Source organism: Apostichopus japonicus, chromosome 8, assembly GCF_037975245.1.
Source record: "Apostichopus japonicus isolate 1M-3 chromosome 8, ASM3797524v1, whole genome shotgun sequence".
Taxonomy (NCBI): Eukaryota; Metazoa; Echinodermata; class Holothuroidea; order Aspidochirotida; family Stichopodidae; genus Apostichopus; species Apostichopus japonicus.
Window position 1 is genome coordinate 33,658,239 of NC_092568.1, and position 18,831 is coordinate 33,677,069.

At 37.1% G+C, this 18,831-nt stretch overlaps 1 protein-coding gene across 2 annotated transcripts in view; it reads right to left on the reverse strand.

Moving 5' to 3' along the window:
- Nucleotides 1-18,831, reverse strand: part of LOC139971678 (uncharacterized) — a 36,579-nt gene that overhangs the window by 14,223 nt on the left and 3,525 nt on the right. The window contains exons 3-11 of one of the 2 annotated variants that reach the window (XM_071978361.1): nt 18,591-18,707; nt 14,928-14,996; nt 14,127-14,386; nt 13,311-13,485; nt 11,371-11,568; nt 10,540-10,782; nt 9,115-9,296; nt 8,269-8,498; nt 7,097-7,386 (exon numbers count right to left, since the gene is read on the reverse strand). In XM_071978361.1, coding sequence (XP_071834462.1) covers nt 7,097-7,386; nt 8,269-8,498; nt 9,115-9,296; nt 10,540-10,782; nt 11,371-11,568; nt 13,311-13,485; nt 14,127-14,386; nt 14,928-14,996; nt 18,591-18,707 — 1,764 coding nt within the window. Of the gene's footprint in view, nt 1-7,096; nt 7,387-8,268; nt 8,499-9,114; nt 9,297-10,539; nt 10,783-11,370; nt 11,569-13,310; nt 13,486-14,126; nt 14,387-14,927; nt 14,997-15,243; nt 15,502-18,590; nt 18,708-18,831 lie in introns of those variants that run through there. The other variant, XM_071978362.1, reaches the window with a different exon arrangement.

Here is an 18,831-nt window from a genome sequence, read left to right on the forward strand (position 1 = left end):
TCCCCTGCTTTTTAAAAAAAAAAAAAAAAATTTAAATGGCAAATAAATGTTGTTTGTCTTCTTCTGTTAAAGAGAGAAAATAAGTTGGAATATAGTTTCACTTTGAAATATTTCTATATTTTTTTGGCCTCTGCCTTTCCTGTCCTACAGGTGACTATTTCATCAAACCATCCCGGTGATATTAACGATTGCACAAGATTAGCATCCTGTTCACCAGTTCATCTTCTACCAGGTCAAAAAACAATGGACGCAGAACTAAACAGTAGTTGAAATGCCCCTCTATTGTTGTCTTTACCTCTTTCTATTCACAAGAAGCAATCCAATACCTCTTTGAGAGCAGAAAAAACAAAACAAATACAGTCGATTGACGTACGCAAAATAATTAAGGTTTTTTCCCACTGTGATGTAGATAACTTTTATCCTGAATTATCTGCAAAACAGTCCCATCAGAAGTAAAATCAGAGTTCAAGGATAGAGTCTCTGTCTCTATTAATCCAAGTTTCCAAGAAAGTTTTTTTTTGGTGGTATTTTACAAAACAATGAAGACACCCATTAGTATTGATCTCTCCTATTGATGGAACATATTTTTTAATAGAAAGTGAACTTGACAAGTTAAAACAAATAGATCTCAATTTTATACCAAGTTGTTACATATTTTGTGGTTCAAAAAATTAAACAGAAACCTCTCTTTCTTATTATTATTTTGTTGCATTTGAGAAGTTGATCAAATAGATTTTTCTTTCTGGATATTGTAGATTGAAGGCAGAGGTAGCATAAGAGGGTTCACTCAGGTGGGATGGGGTGGGAGAACAAAACTTTGAGGGGTAGTGGAACATGTGAATTTGTCTTGAGGACCCCTATATCAACTCAGTACTTCCTGACAAATAGATCCTCATTACATTCTGTACCACAAATTGCGGAACCCTTTTATTAGTTAACATTTCTTTTATAACTCCCCCACGAAAGGACACTTTTTTTTTTATTGCACTTTCCCAAGAAAAGGGCACTTTGTAAATAAAACTGGTCCCTTACAGTATAAAATGGGCATCTTTTACAAACATTAACAAAAACAGGTCACTTCTAAGTTGAGAAAATTGGCACCTTTGAGCTTTTTTGTTTTACAAAACTGCCCCGGTCCTCCTTCCACTCTGTCACACCTGGTTAAACATTTCATCTGATATTATCTTACAAATGAAAGCTGGTTTGTAATATTTTTAGAGTTTTATTTATGTAAATGTCATATAATAGTCTATACCAAGAAACCCCCACCCCCCCAAAAAAAATCATATCCTTACATCAAGTTTCTTTTTCATATTGGGTGAACATTTTGTTGTACTATGCTCTCATACCATTACAGTTGATCTCTTTGATCTAAGGAGAATTAAAAAAGAACTTCTAAACATCTTGTGACATGGGGATGAATGCACAGCTATAATTGTGCAAGCTGATCTTTCCCCACCTTTATCCCTCCCTTTGGTACCAAACCCTTACATTGGTTCGCCTCTTTTCCCTCTGATTTTACTTCTCCATCCTCAGGTTACCACCTCTCATTTCACAGTTAAGATCAGAGTGGTGGGAGAAGGGGAAGATAAAGGCGGGGGGGGCGGAGGGGGGAGGGTTAAGGAAGGAGGAAAATGAAGGCAGAAGGGGAAAAGGTAACATCCATTGTTTACACCGCCAGTGGGAAATATGGTCCTGTTTTATATATCCGTCGATCATTTCTGGATATTCTGGTTTTTACTTGATTATAACAAGGTTTTCCAACTTAGTCAAATTACTGTATAATAATTATCAAGAATAAAAAAAATTTCATACTTTTGTCAAAAATACATGTCTGTTCATATTCAATATTTTTTTCCAGTTTTTTTGTTGTTGATGCTATAATTTAAACTTAAAACTTCAACTTCTGTCCTATCTTGACTGGAGTACGACTGAGACTCAAGGTGAAGGTCTTTATTGCTGGTAACCATCACTTCCATTGTTGTAATTCCCACAAAGAAGCTATAAAGTTATTCCTAGGTCAACAAAGAAGCACCTCCTGTTTAGGTTAGCAACGCCACCTGTGGTCCTATTGGCGTACCGTACACACCAGTGGTGTTGAATGGATCCAGCAAAAGCTATACTGTGACCTCACTATGACTAATCAACAGTGACTAACGGAATTATAAATAAGCTACAGGGAAGTCCATGTTTCTGGTAGAGGTCACTTCCAGTGGTGGCAGCATTCAAGAAAAGGGAGTTGAATGGTTAAAGGATGCATAGTTATTGTATGAGCCTAATTGGTTAAAGGATGTATAGTTATATGTGCCTAATTGGAAAAGACTCTTGCTACAATCCAGTGGTCTGCACAAAGGGTGGGGGTGTGGGGGGGGGTGGGGCACACAGTCTTGATGGGGGAGGGGAAACAAGGAAGCTGCATTCAATGCATTCAACCACACTTCTAATTTAAAAAAAAAATGATCAGGCACCCCCAATCCATCATCAGTCCGGGGGGGCGGCGGGGAGTGGATATTTTCAAAATTTAAAGGTATTTATTAGCACAAAGTTGCCATTAGTCCTACTTCAAGACCTAATTTAAAGTTGCAATATGATTCAGATTGCACCATTCGATGTCTGAACTTCCAGCCATGCCCCTGTTCATTTAGGAAGTCAAATATTTCAAACTTCATGAATAATAGCTAAGGAATTCAACTTATTGCAAGGAAAATATAGACCAAGCAAACGGAAAAAAAAGGAATAAGGAAAAAGGAAAAAGGAAAGAGGAACAAAATAGTTGAGAACAAAAGAAAACTCAAACATACAACGTTAAATTACAAGATATCTAAAACCTAAAAAATGGTGATAGAAAACAGAAAATATTCATTGGTTTGATGATCTCACAAAAAAACAAGAACAAAATTGAATTTGGAAGTGAATCCTACAACTGGTGGCTCTATTTAGATCAGGTGAATAGCCATATGGAATGTCAGGGAATACAAGTATATAGAGGGCGGCAGAGGAAGTTGATAGTGAAGAAAGAAAGATAAATTCCCACATATCCTAGTGATTTTCAGATCCACATTTTTTAACCAAATAATCATACCAGGATTGGAAAGGGGGTACAGACCATCTCAACCAGCTGTGTGGATGACATGCTGTTCTCGCAAGAAAGATATCAACATAACCAGAGAGCCAGTTGGCATGTTTGAGATTCCTTGCCATATGGTTTGGTAAAAAAAATTCCACTAAACAATCTGACTAATTATGTAAAGCAAGTGAGTTAAAATTTGTCCAAGGGTCTAAGTGAGAGCCAGAGAAGATCAGAGATTTCCATCTATTATAGGTAGCCCTCACTTGTGGGTATCGACCAATCAATTCACTGATAATGATTTTACAAATGTTCACTATCCAGAAGAATCAGTCTTCCCATGTCAAATACAGACATCCAGATGTTGACCTGAAATGAGTTTGGACCTCCACCAATTTCAAAAGTAATCTTTTGAAAACTCATTAAGCTGGATCCACATTCCAAAGTATGAAGTTCAACAAAGATGTACTTTTTGAGTTATCATGTTTAGAAGGTTTTCATATTTTGACCTCTCTTGACCTTTGAACTTCACAGAAACGAATAGGGTTCTTATACTCGATAAGATGGATCCACATACCAATGATATTAATCCACCATGAACTGTTGAGTTAACGTGTTTACAAGAGTCACATACACAAGCATGCCATATCACCATTGCATAGTTACCTTATCCCTAAGGAAAGGAATCCAAACAATAAAATCAAAATTTAAGTAAAAAGTGTTAAAGCCCAGAGATGTTACTTTTAGTTTTCCTCTTTTTTTTTAAAAGTTTCTATTAATTGTAAAATACCTGATTTATCAGAAGTGCTGGCTATAGAAACAGCTTTTTTAAAATAACTTTAAAACCTGGTTTGCCTATATAGCTGCTGTGGGCAGTAGCTATGTCATTGTGATTTACATTCCAAGGTCAAATAAAAAAATTAATTTACCAAGCTGGTGAAAATGAATTTCCACAGTAGCATGCTAAAAAAGGGAAGTTGTTTGAATAAAGATCCTAGTCACATGATAATACAGGCTATGTCAGCAAGTTAAACTTTTCCTCTGAAAGGTTCAATAAGATCTGTGTCTGTGTGTGGGTGGTGGTTGCTTTGTAAACCCAAGGTACAGTAGCAGTACATTCACACCTTGCACGGCAGATAACATAATTGTATCGATAACAGGTAGTAAAAAACACAACTACCTGCCAAGCATGGTACGTAATAGCAGGAAGTTGTTCCACAGTATGACGCACAGGGGTGACATGTATAAATGAACTAGAATCCTATAAACTGCATCTTGGGAATTTCCAACTACCCGAAAATGATAATAGAGGGCAGTATTAACCATTTCAAAATACTTACACTGCTCTTCTGAGGAGGAATGAAATTTTGTGTTGCAACCTTTTTAATACAGAAAAACCTTACTGCAGAATCACAGGAAATCCATCACACATGAGACAATAGAAAATGTTGCAAAGTGTTGGGACTATTTTAATTATAATATTCAGAATGTTAATTTTGTCCCTTTCACAGAATATTGTGGAACAAAATCCAGGTATAAACAGAAAGCAATGATTATCACATTAAGATTAAATGGATACTCAAGTTTTACCACTCAAATGATGATATGCGAGGTAAAGAAAATTCCCAGATTTTGATTAGCAGTCTGATATCCCAACCGGCTATTCCTTGTAACTTTATTTGGTCTCACACCAGCATTTAAAGGAGCCACTGTCATTATTAGTGGCCTCACACCAGCATTTATGGGGACATAAATATCATTAGTGGTCTCACACCAGCATTTAAAGGGGCCACTGTCATTATCAGTGGCCTCACACCAGCATTTATGGGGACATAAACATCATTAGTGGTCTCAAACCAGCATTTGCAGGGGCCACTGTCATTATTAGTGGTCTCAAACCAGCATTTAAAGGGGACACTATCATTATTAGTGCTCTAACACCAGCCTTTCAAGGCGATACAACTTTTATATATAAACATAATCCATTTGGGAGATATCACACAGGGCTGAAGACTTGAACAAGTCTAAACGTGACAACATCGAGCCACAATGTGCTTCATTTTGCTTATGTTTTTCTTTACTTATTAAAATGTTGAGTTTCAGTCATGGAGATGGATTTTTGCTGAATTTGAAAATATTGCCAACAACACTTAGTATAACGTAATGATGGCATAGCTTTCAGAAAAGCAAAGAAATGTGAAAAATTTTAGACCCTGGTGACCCTATGACAGTGAAGAAAGCTCTCTGACCAGACCTTTAAACAGCACAAGTGGGGTGATTGGGCTGACTTGTTCTTTTCAAAGATCTTTGTCATACAAGCCAAAGATGAATGATTTGGTTTGGTTTGTGTTAACTTTAAGATGTATACCTGTATCACCTAGCTGATGGTTGAATGTCCATCCATATCAAGGAATGTAAAGAAGATGCTATTTTTGACAGAAAATGTGCCCTGTGACATCAAATGCTGTTTCAGTCATCTTCTATATGTACCTAATTTGCATTTTAACATCATTTGAGTTGTACTATACTTGAGTGTCTGTAAAAAGTTGTTGCTGTTTTGTTTTTTCTTCTCCCATTCTGACCGTTGCATACCTCAAATGACCTTTGACTTCCACCCTTCTTATTGGAAGCCAAAAATGCAGCCACATCAATCACACTTGGACAATAAAAACCAAAAACTCTAAAAATTTATAAAATTCAAGAAGAAAGTCACCTTCAAAACAAGTTGCAATCATTTAATGTTTATTTTATTAACTAGGGAAACACAGTTAAATGGGGAACTTTTCAAAAGTTTTTTTTAAGATTTAATATTTAGCTATAATCATAACCAATTATAGATAATTTCACAAACAGTTGCTTCACAACATATCTTGGGATGCCCCTTGGAATGCAATTCTTGTCAAACAAACTGAGAAATTGGGTCAAAACAGATAAACATCGTTCCTCTTGTGGTAAAGTTTGTTGGACTTTGAAATCCATATCAGTAGAAAATATAAAAAAGTAAACACACTGCCAGTGTTTCGATATTGAAGGTTAACCATATGTATGATTGCTCTAATGAAGTAAACACCAAGATGCCTATACACACCTATACATCATAATACAGTGAGAGCTAGTGTCATTTACATAGTGTTTAGTCATCACTAGGTCAACAGAGGACAACTCAGGCACCCCGGTAAATTTTGATGCCAACGATTATGTCATTATTTGTGAAGTACTAAGATTTATGTGAAAAATAAGTTGTGCTAAAATAAAGTAATGATAAAAAATAGGTGCCAGACAATACAAATAACACAGGTATTGAACAACTTAGTTCTTGTATTGCACCCTAGCGTCTCAATGCCCAATGTCAAAAGGTTGGCAAGTTTAACACAATGTTACTCTCTTACACTGCTATAAAGCAAACTGGACATTTTTCTCACCAAAAACCCAACCCATTTTTGCCAAAACCAGCATCATTTACATACATGTGCTTTATCAGAAGATGCAGTCCTAAACTTTTGAAGGTTGGTTACTCAAATGAACATCAAATATACAAATAACACAGGTATTGAGCAACTTAATTCTTGTATAGCACCCTCCATATTGCTTCTCAATGCCCAATGTCAAATGTTGGCAAGTTTAACACAATGTTACACTCTTACACTGCTATAAAGCAAACTGGACATTTTTCTCACAACAAACCCAACCCATTTTTGCCAAAACCAGCATCATTTACCTACATATATGCTTTATCAGAAGATGCAGTCCTTAACTTTTGAAGGTTGGTTACTCAAATGAACATGAAATATACACTGTAAAGAAAAGAGGAAACAATCTCCCCCTATCTGGAGCTCTCTAGGTGATTGGATGGATCCTGCATAGGCTTAGGTCAGCGTTAGGCAAGAACTGAACATGGCAGTCAACTGTTCTTAATGGTTATAATCACAAAGTCTGTTCTTATATTCACAACCCCTTTCGATCTCTTTCTCATATCCCTCCAGAAATTTGCTAGACTAAGATGTATGATTACATTTGTCTGTCACTTACCCCTGGACTGCTCTTCATGAAGTTTTGAACCACAGCAGATTTGAGTGGCTGGGTCGTATCCAACTCCATCACAACACTGGCCTCCATTAAGTGCCTCTGTTCCAGTATCATATAACTCTCCGTCACAGCATGTCCACCCAGGTCCAAACAAATCCGCATCACCGCAACACCCCTGTTCATCTTCGCTGTAAAACTGATTCCCACATCTGAGAGGCTTTCCGACCGGTCGAATGACCCCACTATCTTCACAAACCTCTTCTGAGGTACGGTAGGCTCGGTATTCGCAACAACTGCGATCATAAAATGATGATTAAAAAAAACAGTAATTTGAAGAAACTTTCACTATGTCTGAATTCCAACATCCGTCAAAATATACAGTATCGAACTTCTGACCATTGACAAGCTAACATGAAACTCGCTTTAACAATTAAATTAATTCTAGCTAGATGAGCCTCTGAGGTTTAGTTTAAGGGGTGACAAATATGGAGAGATTGTTTTCTCTGGTGAGTAGGAAACAGCAGATGTCATTACCAATGTTCATTCCTCTCATTCGTTTCCAAGGTTGGATAACATTAATACAATACCAGGGACCATCACAATAACAGAGCTATGAATGTATCCTCCTCTTTACTTAGTGTCAATGGTGGTTCCCTGTATAAACATGTAGCTGATAAACTTTTGATTTTAGTAGATGGAGGGTACCCATTATTTATGTATGATGACAGAGAGTGGAGGAGGGGAGGGGGTTGATTGAGCCATCTTATAATTGCATGTTACTGTAGATCTGTGTGAGGGGGTAGAGACGGGGAGGAGAGGAGAGGAGTAGAGAAGTGACATAAAAAACGGGGCAAGAGAGAGAAACAGGAGAGGGGAAGAGAGAAAGGATAGGGGAAGCTAGAGATGGAAAGAGGGGAGGGTATGTTAGGAGACGGGAGAAGAACAGAAGAGAAGAAAAGAGAGGAGAGATGAGCAGCTTTAGGTTTGATGCATTTTCATTTTTAAAAATTGTTTATTATTTCAACATCATTATATATGTTGTTGTTCGAGAGGAGGTGGGGTGTTCTGGTGTTGGGGGGGGGGAGTGGGGGGGGGTAGAAGGCAGTTTTAAAACTCCAAACATCTTTGCTAATAACATTAACACCCTTTTATAAAGTTAAAATTGAACAACTTACTCTCCTTGGCTCTCCGGTATACTATACACCATTCCACTACAGCAAATCTCTACAGAAGGAGAGTAAGCAGCCAATGATACACCGCAGCATCGCCTCTCGTTATCGTTAGCGTCGTACTTGGAATGGATGAATACGTCCCCGCAGCATATCTCAGTAGCTTCCTCCATGATCTGGTTCCCACAGATCGACACTGAGGTATCCATTGGTATCAGAAACCCATGAAGGCAAATCTGTGAAAATGTTACAGGAAAAAAAAAGGCAACCATTTATAGCAAGCATCAATTGATGACAACAATGACATCATTTAATCCAGTTTAATATGCAAATCTATGCAAATCAAACATGACCATAATAAGGTCTGCTGTGAATATATTGCAGGCCTACTAGAGCTTAAGTTTTAAATGAAAACTAATCATTAATAACTACTACTCCACAATGCAAATTAATTCATAAAACGTAAGGTTATTATTTTGTGATTGTTGCATGGCTGGAATTGCCATGTTCAAGAATCCATCTATCATAATTAAAAGTGAGAATAAAAGTGCCAACTCTATGCTGGACGAATATACACAGGAGACGTGGAAACTATTATTGTTCTTGTATCCTTTTGTCTTGATGAGATTCAAAGCAGATTTGTCATAATATTAGTGAAGAAACTATTGGCTTACTGACGTACTTTAGAAATTACTGGATACTACTAAAATCCAGCAGTGACCGTGTAGTTCCCTTGTTTGACTAGTGAAAGTTCCCTTTGGTTTCCAATCAACTTAACGTCAACTTTGTGGGCAACTTTGAGTGACGAACAGCTTGGAATAAACTTGTAAAGATTCTGTTTTCGATACTTACGGTAGATATGGAGTTGTATGTCACCGATTCTTCCGGGGATTGACCAGAACAGACCGTGTCGTCCTCGTAGGACGACTTTACAATGGGAACCTGATTCATCCAATCACAGAGTTCATCGCCTCGCAAGAGATGAGTACCGCAACAATCGTGTGTGTACGTAGAATAACCGGCGTAGAAGGACTCTATCATGAGATGAAGAGATAAATAGGAGACAGATGAAGAAAATGATAAAAGGTAGATCGATGACTGAAAAATCTTATTCATCAAACTGTATAGGTCACTTAAATGTTTTTAAGGCACTCCTTAAAACTGACCTTTTTCGAAATTATTATTCATTTTAAACCTCCAGTCTTATTGTTTTGTTGCCATCTTACCAACTTTTTTAATTGCTGTATATTAAAATTTATTTCTATTTCTATTTTGGTAGTCTTATTGTTACTAATTTTCAGCTGTAATAGTTTGGTATTTTTAGTTTTATTGTATGCTGTCATATTTAATTGCTTTCGTCTTTAATTTCAGAATTTTATTGCTTTAATAATTATTGTTAGGATATTTGTTTATTGTTGTAAATTTTATAATGCAATATTTTTAGGTTGTAACATTTTTAAGCTGTAATAATTTTAAGTTGTAATATTATATATAATTTTGTGAAGTGCTTTGAGATCATTCTTTGATGTAGGGCGCTATATAAGAATAAATTATTATTATTATTACTTAAGCGTCAGTCTCTTTCTGAAAACTGCTTACCTCCCTCAGACCTTGTGGAATAATGGTGGGAGCTACTGATGGCATGAAGCTTAAAATCAGGCTTTAAAAGAGGAAAGGTGTGTGGGATGGGGGGGGGGGGCTAGGTAAGGCAGTCAGAGCCCCATGGTCAACTATGAGTGGCAGAAAGATATGAAGGTGGCCCAGAATATGTAGAATATAGAATATGGTGTTCTCAGTTTCATAATATATTTTAGGAAAATTTAAAAAAAAATTGCAAAAGGGTGACTTCTGGAGGCATTATTGGATTTTTTCCAGGAAAGTTTCCTGATGTGAAAAAAATCCATTAAGGATATTAAATTTGACTAAACTATGGAAATAGACTGTATAGAATGTGTTTAATAGCAGCAATACTGTAAAAAGCTCAACATTTAGTCTTCTTTTGTTTGTGTCATATGTTTTCTGTTACTATGATGTTGAAAAAATTATGCCTCATCTTAAATTATTGGTACCCTTCCTTGAAATGTTGAGCTGCCACCCCCAACCCCCGGCCTCCCCCTCACAATTTCTGGCTATGGGCTTGGTGTTACCTCTCAATTTACAGATGGTTGAAAATCAGTTTCAAAATAATCTCATATCCAAATAATAAGAGTCCTGTATAATCCAGATTTCACTTTGTGTCACATTTGAGCTAATTCTTGTTTTCCTTAAGTACGTTACCATGAAAGAACGAAGAACAGCAAATCCCAGAGTTGGGATCGTAGGCCAGTTCTTGCCCTGCTTCTATCATACAACAATGTCTGTCGGCGCCCAGAAAGACTTGGCTGGTGCGTGGGCAGCAAGATTCGATTCCCTCCTCGTAGGTGGTTTGGCCACAGCAAGATGTTTGGTGACTTCTTCTTTCCAAGACAACGGTGTCGATCCAATCCCCGCAACAGAGCTGATGGCCTGGATCGTAAGCAGCTGTTGGTGCGATAAATATAATAATCATTGACAAGTTGGATTTTGTGATCGCCTGCAGGTTATCGAAAGTAATTTACAAAAGAGATTTAAAAAGAATGAGATCCTTTTCTTTTCTACTTCAGGCTTTGAAATTCAAGCTATGTACTGGCTAAATTCCAGAAGATTTCGTCAATTTGCCAATACAAAAACAAGGCACTAAAAAATTTCTGTCCTTGGACATTAACGACTTAAACACATGCTGATAATTTTGGGGTGGGCTTTCTTGTAAATTTCTTAGACAAGAATTGGGGTACAAGACTATACCACACACACAATTACAAAGCAACATGTGAGATTTGGTAGTAACAAAAAAAAAGCATATAGCTAGAAATATATCTATGTTACTTCAAAACATTATAATATTTCATTATAGTCTCAATAATATATATTAAATGAATTCTTATAAACTCAAAAACTGTGGGATTATATTCCTATTAAACTTGTTTCTCTAACACAACAGACCAACTTTTCAGGATTAAACGTTCTTCCAAAACAATTAGGTTAAAATTGATTTAATTGTTTGATCAAAAGTAATACTTTTTGCCTTACCGCTTCCACAGCATTCCGTGTGTTCATCTCTGTCAAACAATTCCCCGTTACAGCAGATCTGCTCCCACGGCAAGTAGGAACGGGATCCACAACAGCTCTGTACACCCGGTACGGTTGGAAAGTCGTAACTAACCGCAGAATTGCAGCAAGAGCTGGTTGAAAGGTCAAAGGGCTCACCGCCGCAGCAACTCCTTCCAGCTGAAGTAAATAACATATAATAGTAATAATAATACACAGTTCTTATATGGCGCAAATATACACTAAAGTCTCTATGCGCTGAAAGGCCGGAAAAATACAAAAGTGAGAAACGGTGAGTCTTTAGAGGCATTTTGAAACTGGTTACAGACTGAGCTTCTTTTAATTCCAATCGGAAGGCCATTCCAGAGGATAGCAGAAGAGAACTGAAATGAGTGAGAGCCGTATATGACTTTGGGGACACAGAAAGGGCAACCAGTAAAGATTTCAAACTGTATCGGAGGCAACGACGTGGCGTATACTCCTGGATGAGGTTTTGTAAGTATGTTGGAGACATTTAAAAGTTAACAGCAAGATTTTGAAACTAATCCATAGTTTCACTGGAAGCCAGTCCAGATTGCGTAGGATTGGGGTAACATGTTCAAACGGTTTAGTGCGGGTCACCAGTCTTGCCGCCAAATTCTGTATGTGTTAAAGCTTATTCACTTGATGATCAGACATATACACGACAATGTCATAAACAACAGAGCAAATACCTGGTTTAAGAGCTTTAATTGTTATCAAGTATGGGTTGAATATTTCATTCACTTTGCAGAATATTTTTCTTTTTTGGGGGTAACTATATACTAAGACATTTAGTTTAAGTTCCTTATGTCTCCCTGAGTACTCATATACTTTCAGAAAATTAGATCGATTATAGTTGTTTACAAGTCAAGCTTCATTTAATTAACAAAACAAAGAGTTAACCTGTTATGAAAGATATGTGTGATGGATGAAATTTTTAGACTAATATAGATCCATGAATTGCTCTCTCTAAGTGTCGCCATCGACTTGAGGAAATAAAAATGGCTGTTTTAACAATATCTGAAGCAATACCTATTTGTGAAAAGCAGTACGGGTGAAAACCCTGTGGCGCACTTATCTATACTGGTAAAGTTGAAAGGACAATAAATCATATTGATGAACTGGTATAGACTGAAATGGCTTTATTAAAAAATCATCCAAATTTGCGAGGACATTTCAGTACCCCAATCTAATAGCATATTCTTCAAATAACTTTGGTCCAGAAATGATATAAATGCAAATTAGTTTTCTGGCATAGATACATCTGCTAAGGAATTGTTGTCAACTCACTCTAATCGTTGATTTGATTGGAATTGCAACAAAGAGACTCACTCCAGTTATTTACAAAACTTCTACCAATGGGGCTCTCTACCGTTTCTACAGAGGGGTCTCTCATATTGCCCCCGTACTGTTATATGAAATCCCTGAATTGAATTATTTAACAGAGTTGCATGAAAGCTCTCACAGGCTGCGTAGATGCTTAATTAACTTGCATGCTGACGGGATGGTTGATTGTTTAGTCTATGGTTCAGCTTTTGCGGTTTTTGGCCGAACCAAACAATAAACTGTTTTAGAAAGCACAAGTTAAAATGCTTCTTGACTTTGCAAACTTCTAAAATAAGTTTCAACAGATCTTTTTGTGAATAATTCTGATCGAACTTGTATATACTTCTAGTGATTGACTCATGGTACTTTTATGAGCTGCTGACAATGAGAACTTGTCAAGTTTCGCATTGTTATACTGTTGCTATCTGACAAAGAACAACATATTTTATTCTCATTTACAAAAAACCAACAGCACAAAGAGAACAAGTTTGATGTTTAACTTACAATGCCAAATTGCCAAATCTGATATATTTAGTAAAAAACAAAAACAAATAAACAAACAAAAATAAACGTACCAATTTCAAACAGAGCTCCTAAACAACAAGTTGAAGTTTCTGGATTGTAAGGAACATCCATGCAACAACTGGTGACATTTTCTGTTTTCTGATGGATGGATTCAGCACAACATAGTTCCTTGCTAGCATCGAATGCGACAGAACCACAGCATTCATGAATCCCTCCGAATATATTCTAAACATGAAACATGAAACCATAAAATTTGTGATCATACATTTACACTGAATAGAGAAACAGAGTCCAGAAACATTGACTCATATTCTCAATCAGTCATTTTCAGTTTCATAAATCATAAATATGACAGAGATGTATCATTAGGAATTTTATTTACCATTCCACCTTTAAATCTTCTACAAAACAATTGTCTGCAATAATGAATTGTAAATATTGCTCCAATTTTCTAAGACTGTGCACACGAAACACCCTCCGATTCATTAATCAGAGGTCTTGGCACCCAAAACACACTTCATCTCTCTCAATACCTCCGAACAGTACTGTCATGCAGTTATCCAGGGAGCCTGGAAGGAAAAGGGGGAGGGGGAGTCCAGGATGTTTATATCCCCTGCCCCCTCTCTCTCTCCCCACCACATAAAAAATTTGGCCAAACACCTGCATAAAATGAAACGAAACTGGGCCAAAAAAAATGGTAGGTTCATGTAAACGTTACCGTGTGACATGAAATGTGAGATATACTCGGTAACATCGTTCCTGACCTCCCGTCACCCCTACCACTCCCTTCTAGCAGATCTGTGATTTTTTGACTCATGGCATAAGAATTCTTACCTCTTATGAACCCATTGGTATTAACTACTCACCTCATTACAACATGTCTGATTCCTGACATCATAGAATTCTGACCCACAGCATCGGTGATGTTCAACCGTTGGCGACTGGTGCACCTTGGTGGTTCCATCCAGGTATGAATAACAGCACAGTTCTGTGTTGGGGTCATAAACACCATGAGAACCACAACACAAGCCTACCTCACTATAAAGAGTTCTGTCCCCATTGTGACCTCGGCAACATGTCAGACTATTGCGATTGTACGGCTCAGTTCCACAGCACCCGGTAAAATCTATGCAGAAATGGACAATTATTTGTGAACTTTTTTAAAGTTATGTTTTTTTAGGGTATATAGAATATCTTTGATAAATCTTACTTTTGCCTGTAAGGTGACTATAGCTCAATATAATTGTTTTTAACTAGTTTCCATAGTTTGATTAAAATTTGGTCAAAACAAACTGGTTTTAATCCATTTCTAGGCACAAACATTTTCTTAGCTCTTTTCATATTTATGTAATTTCACACTGAGTTTTCCATTTCTCATTTGCTGATTATAAAGTGTTTTTTCTGAGAATTAGTGATCAACATGCAGAAAGCCTTTACAGCCAATGTTATGATTAGTCTCAATAAGATAAAAAAGAAGGGGATTTGTCTAATTCCAAGGAGTTATTCATAGAATGTAACTACCCAGTCAACCCAAGGGAGTCTGCTGATAAGCTTGAAGGGCCAATTGGGAGAGTAACAAGCAATATGTTATAGGTCCAACAACGTATTTAAAACAGACATTGTAATTGGTCAATAATGATGACATAAATTCAATATTTCCAGGTTACCTTCAACATTCGGGTGGACTACTCCATCACAGCACACTTCCATTGAAGTATTGAATACATACTGGCCACCTGAAAAGAATGGTAAAACATTGTGAAATAATGAAAGGGTGTCGTGTACTGCAATTGTCACCAGTGGCATGTAGAGCATGGTAGGGCCCTGAGGACAATTATGTCAATTTTTCACAAAGTTGTGACTTTTTTCCTTTACCAATATTCTCAAACATCGGTTATCATATACTGGTTAGGGCTGCCAATGGCATAAACGTTAACGTTCGGCCTTACCGTAGCCCAACATAGAAAAAGGACACTAACTTACAGTTAAGGCTAACATTAGGCCTAATTTGTCAGCCCCGGACATGGAGCTGGGACGGGCATTTTTTTTCTTTCTTCTTGGGCTCCTATACTTCGGTTGGAGGCCTACCGTGGTCAATTTCATCGAGTTTAGCTACAACGACCCTATCGTTTCCTGGCTAGTCAGTAGGCTCATTTTCAGTCTTTTTCTACTGTTTTTGTTAAGTTGTTCATGTGGACGCTGTAGGGAAAATCCCTTGCTCTTCAGTGTTGCACCACAGGAGTAATCAGAGCCGTATATATCTCTGAGAGTCATCAGAGCCGTATATTTAGATACGGCTCTGGGATTAATTGTACTATAGCCCCATCTAACCTCTTATCATCGTTTAACATTTAGATATGACATCGGTTGGAAACCTGTACACCTTTTGTTGTTACCATGTCCAGCATTTAATTGCTCCCTATTCATTTCGTGGGGGGGGGGGGGAGGGGGGATGGCAGAGCCCATCCAGTCCAATGTGCAGCCCACTGTGGGACGTTATTTAAAGCTACGTAATTTATTCTCAAATAACTTCTTGAAAACTTTTGGCTTTTTATGGGGAAATATCGATTTGTTCCTCAAAAATGTCGACTTCATAATTTCGACTTTCAACCGTCTGATATCGCCTACTTTCTCCAAGAATAGTGTTGATTATACCGACATGTCAACAATTTGTGTCGAATCTCGGCATTTTTTTTTACAAAATTTCAACTATTAAAACTCAAAAGTGAATATTTTCAATAAACGATATTCAGATACAAAAGTCGAATTTATAGGACTCCGTGGCGAAATTTCGACATATAATTCAATTAGAACTTTAAACTGTTTTACTGGAAAAATGTCGACTATTTATCTCTCTCAACCTTTCAGCCGTAATTTGCAAAATCGCCACCTATGATTATCTCCATCCCAAAGTTGAGAGTCGTTTATGATCATATGACAAACGCATGGAACTTTCCCTGTTCATGTATTATATCATTGATGACGGTCCCTTTATAGAATTAACGTATCACTCAGTTTCCTCTGTAAATATCACTCCGGCATTTTGGGAATGGGAACAGTCAATCGGAAGGAATAATATTACTGAGGGTAGGGCTGTTAGGAACAGTGTGAGAATTCGCTTTAAAAGGCTTCACATACTTGGTATAGAGCAATTCTCTTGTCGAACCTAACAATGTCTCTCTCCACCCCCTCCCCCCTCTCTCTTGTTTATTTATTTTTTTGTCTGATGTTTCATTTTACTGCTGGATGAAGAAATTCTTGGGGTGCGCCATCAAATATCAAAGTTGTCATTCTCTCAATTAAAGAGGGCGTTAAGCATATCGCTCAGCGTCCGCATCAATAATTTCTCGTCTAAGAACTCATATACGAAGAGAGGGCGTGATATTGTAAAAAATATTTACTTTTAATATTTAAACACTATAAACGCTGCTTACTAACTTTTCGCCTTTCTATGGAAAGGTTTAGAAATACCATACTCATGGATTTCCTAGTATATGCAATCATACTCAGTTTTTTAATTGTTTTTTTAAATTTTTGACATTCAGGACTTCCGTTTTCGTAAAGCTTCAAGTGATTTGTCACCAACAAATGGTATATTAGTAATAAACATGATCGTCATACGATTTCGAAATTTTTGCGTAAGTACCCTTAAATTTCATTTTCAATTATTTGCATTATGGGCGCATAAAATAAGACAAAACCAAAAATTCCAAGAAGACCTTGGTGTTCATTAACTTGGATTGACTAAACAAATATGCCAATCTCTATAAACACTTTACAATAGTGACGTATGAATCACGGGCCAAGTACACAGTATCACGTTCATAAATATGTTTATCTATTATATAGATATAAAAGCCCCTTGCAGGGTAATAATTGCATGACGAAAGAACGTATAGGCAAAATGTAATATGTATACATATTACGTAATGCGTGTTAGGTAACATGTGTTTATTGAGTCATAAACAATGGTATAGAATAGTTGAGGTACCCGGTATCAAGTATGAATAGAATGGAAACTTAATTATTTCGTCTCCTCATAAATTTCGATGTATAAGGTTTCTTTTTTCCCATAAACTGTACGTTGATCATAAAATGAGCATAGTTTTTTAATTTTGTTTTTATACAAAAGTCAGCCAAGATGGAATCTTCATGGGCACGAAAACCAAGCAAAATTTATCCGGCACTAGCAACCCCAGTCCCCTTATACATCGAGACTTTAACCACGTGATCATGACGATGTGACGTCAATTAAGTGATTAATATCACCAGTTTACTGAAGCGACATATCAAATTTTTCTTCAGTCTGGATATTTTGGTCAAAACGATTTCAAAAATTATCCCGTGATCATACACGCTCGTGGAAATGGAACCAAAAAAAAAAGTAGATTTCAGCTGTTAAGTACGAAAGCGTAAAAGAGACATTACATATTCAAAAACAGGAAATATCTTAATAGAACCGTTGTGAACATTTGCATATATTTTGCTTGTTAAAATATCACAAAACTGGACACCGTGTTGCACGAATCATATCATCTTGCAAAAGTACGTCAACAGTTAAAAAATACCGTTTAACGAGATGAAATATACCGTACAAAATCATGAAAATCTGAAACATATTGTTTTGCACATTTTGGTATGGTTTTGCAGAAACGCCAATAGGTCTGAAATTTACCCTTTTTTTGGCGACATGCAATTAGACCTACCGTATCTACGAATCGTCACAAATGTTGACAAACATACATCGTTTTACCCTCTTAGTACCATGTCAAAACGTTACCTTGCAGTTCTTTGACGTTCCAATCAAGGGGAAAATGACGAAAGTGTAGCTAACAGAAAGGAAATAATAATCCCCTCTGTGTATTAGAATATCATTGGCATGCGTAATGGGGGGGGGGGGGGGAGGCTGTCTCCATCTCACACCGTCAGGACAGGGGAAATAGTTCAGTCGGGAATGATTCACATTCAGGAGGGGAAGAATTAGACCGCGGCTACGGGTCTTCCCCTCACCCCACTCTGTTTTTCAACCTCACACAAATTACTTATTAGTACAACATTGCATTTAGGCTACAAATACAGACTTTATTACAGTCTACATGTACCTAAGAATGTAACATTTGACGTCTAAACTTGTACTATTCTTCTGAGGTAGGACCCCTATAGAAACACCCAGTATGTGAGCTGGCTTGTATACGACCCCAAAGCGCACCCATACGCTCCTTTATAAAATCCTTCTTTTGCGTCTGGTCCTCTCATTACCACCCCCCCCCCCCCCGAAATACCTTTGAAATCATGCGAACGCTACTGATTATGATGAAATATATACTTACAACATTGCAGAGTTTCATCTTCCGATCGGTAAATCCTTCCATCACAGCAAAGCTCTGTCATTGGGTTGTACTTCCATAATAAGTCTGAGCAAACTTTTGAAGTACTAACGCTTATGACTATAAGAAAGAAGAAAGTGACCAGTTTACAGAAAGTCCGTATAATCATCGTCCCAGAGGAACATTGAATTTTAAACTGGTTATGATAATAATAAAATTCAAAAATTTCCTCACGACCGATTAA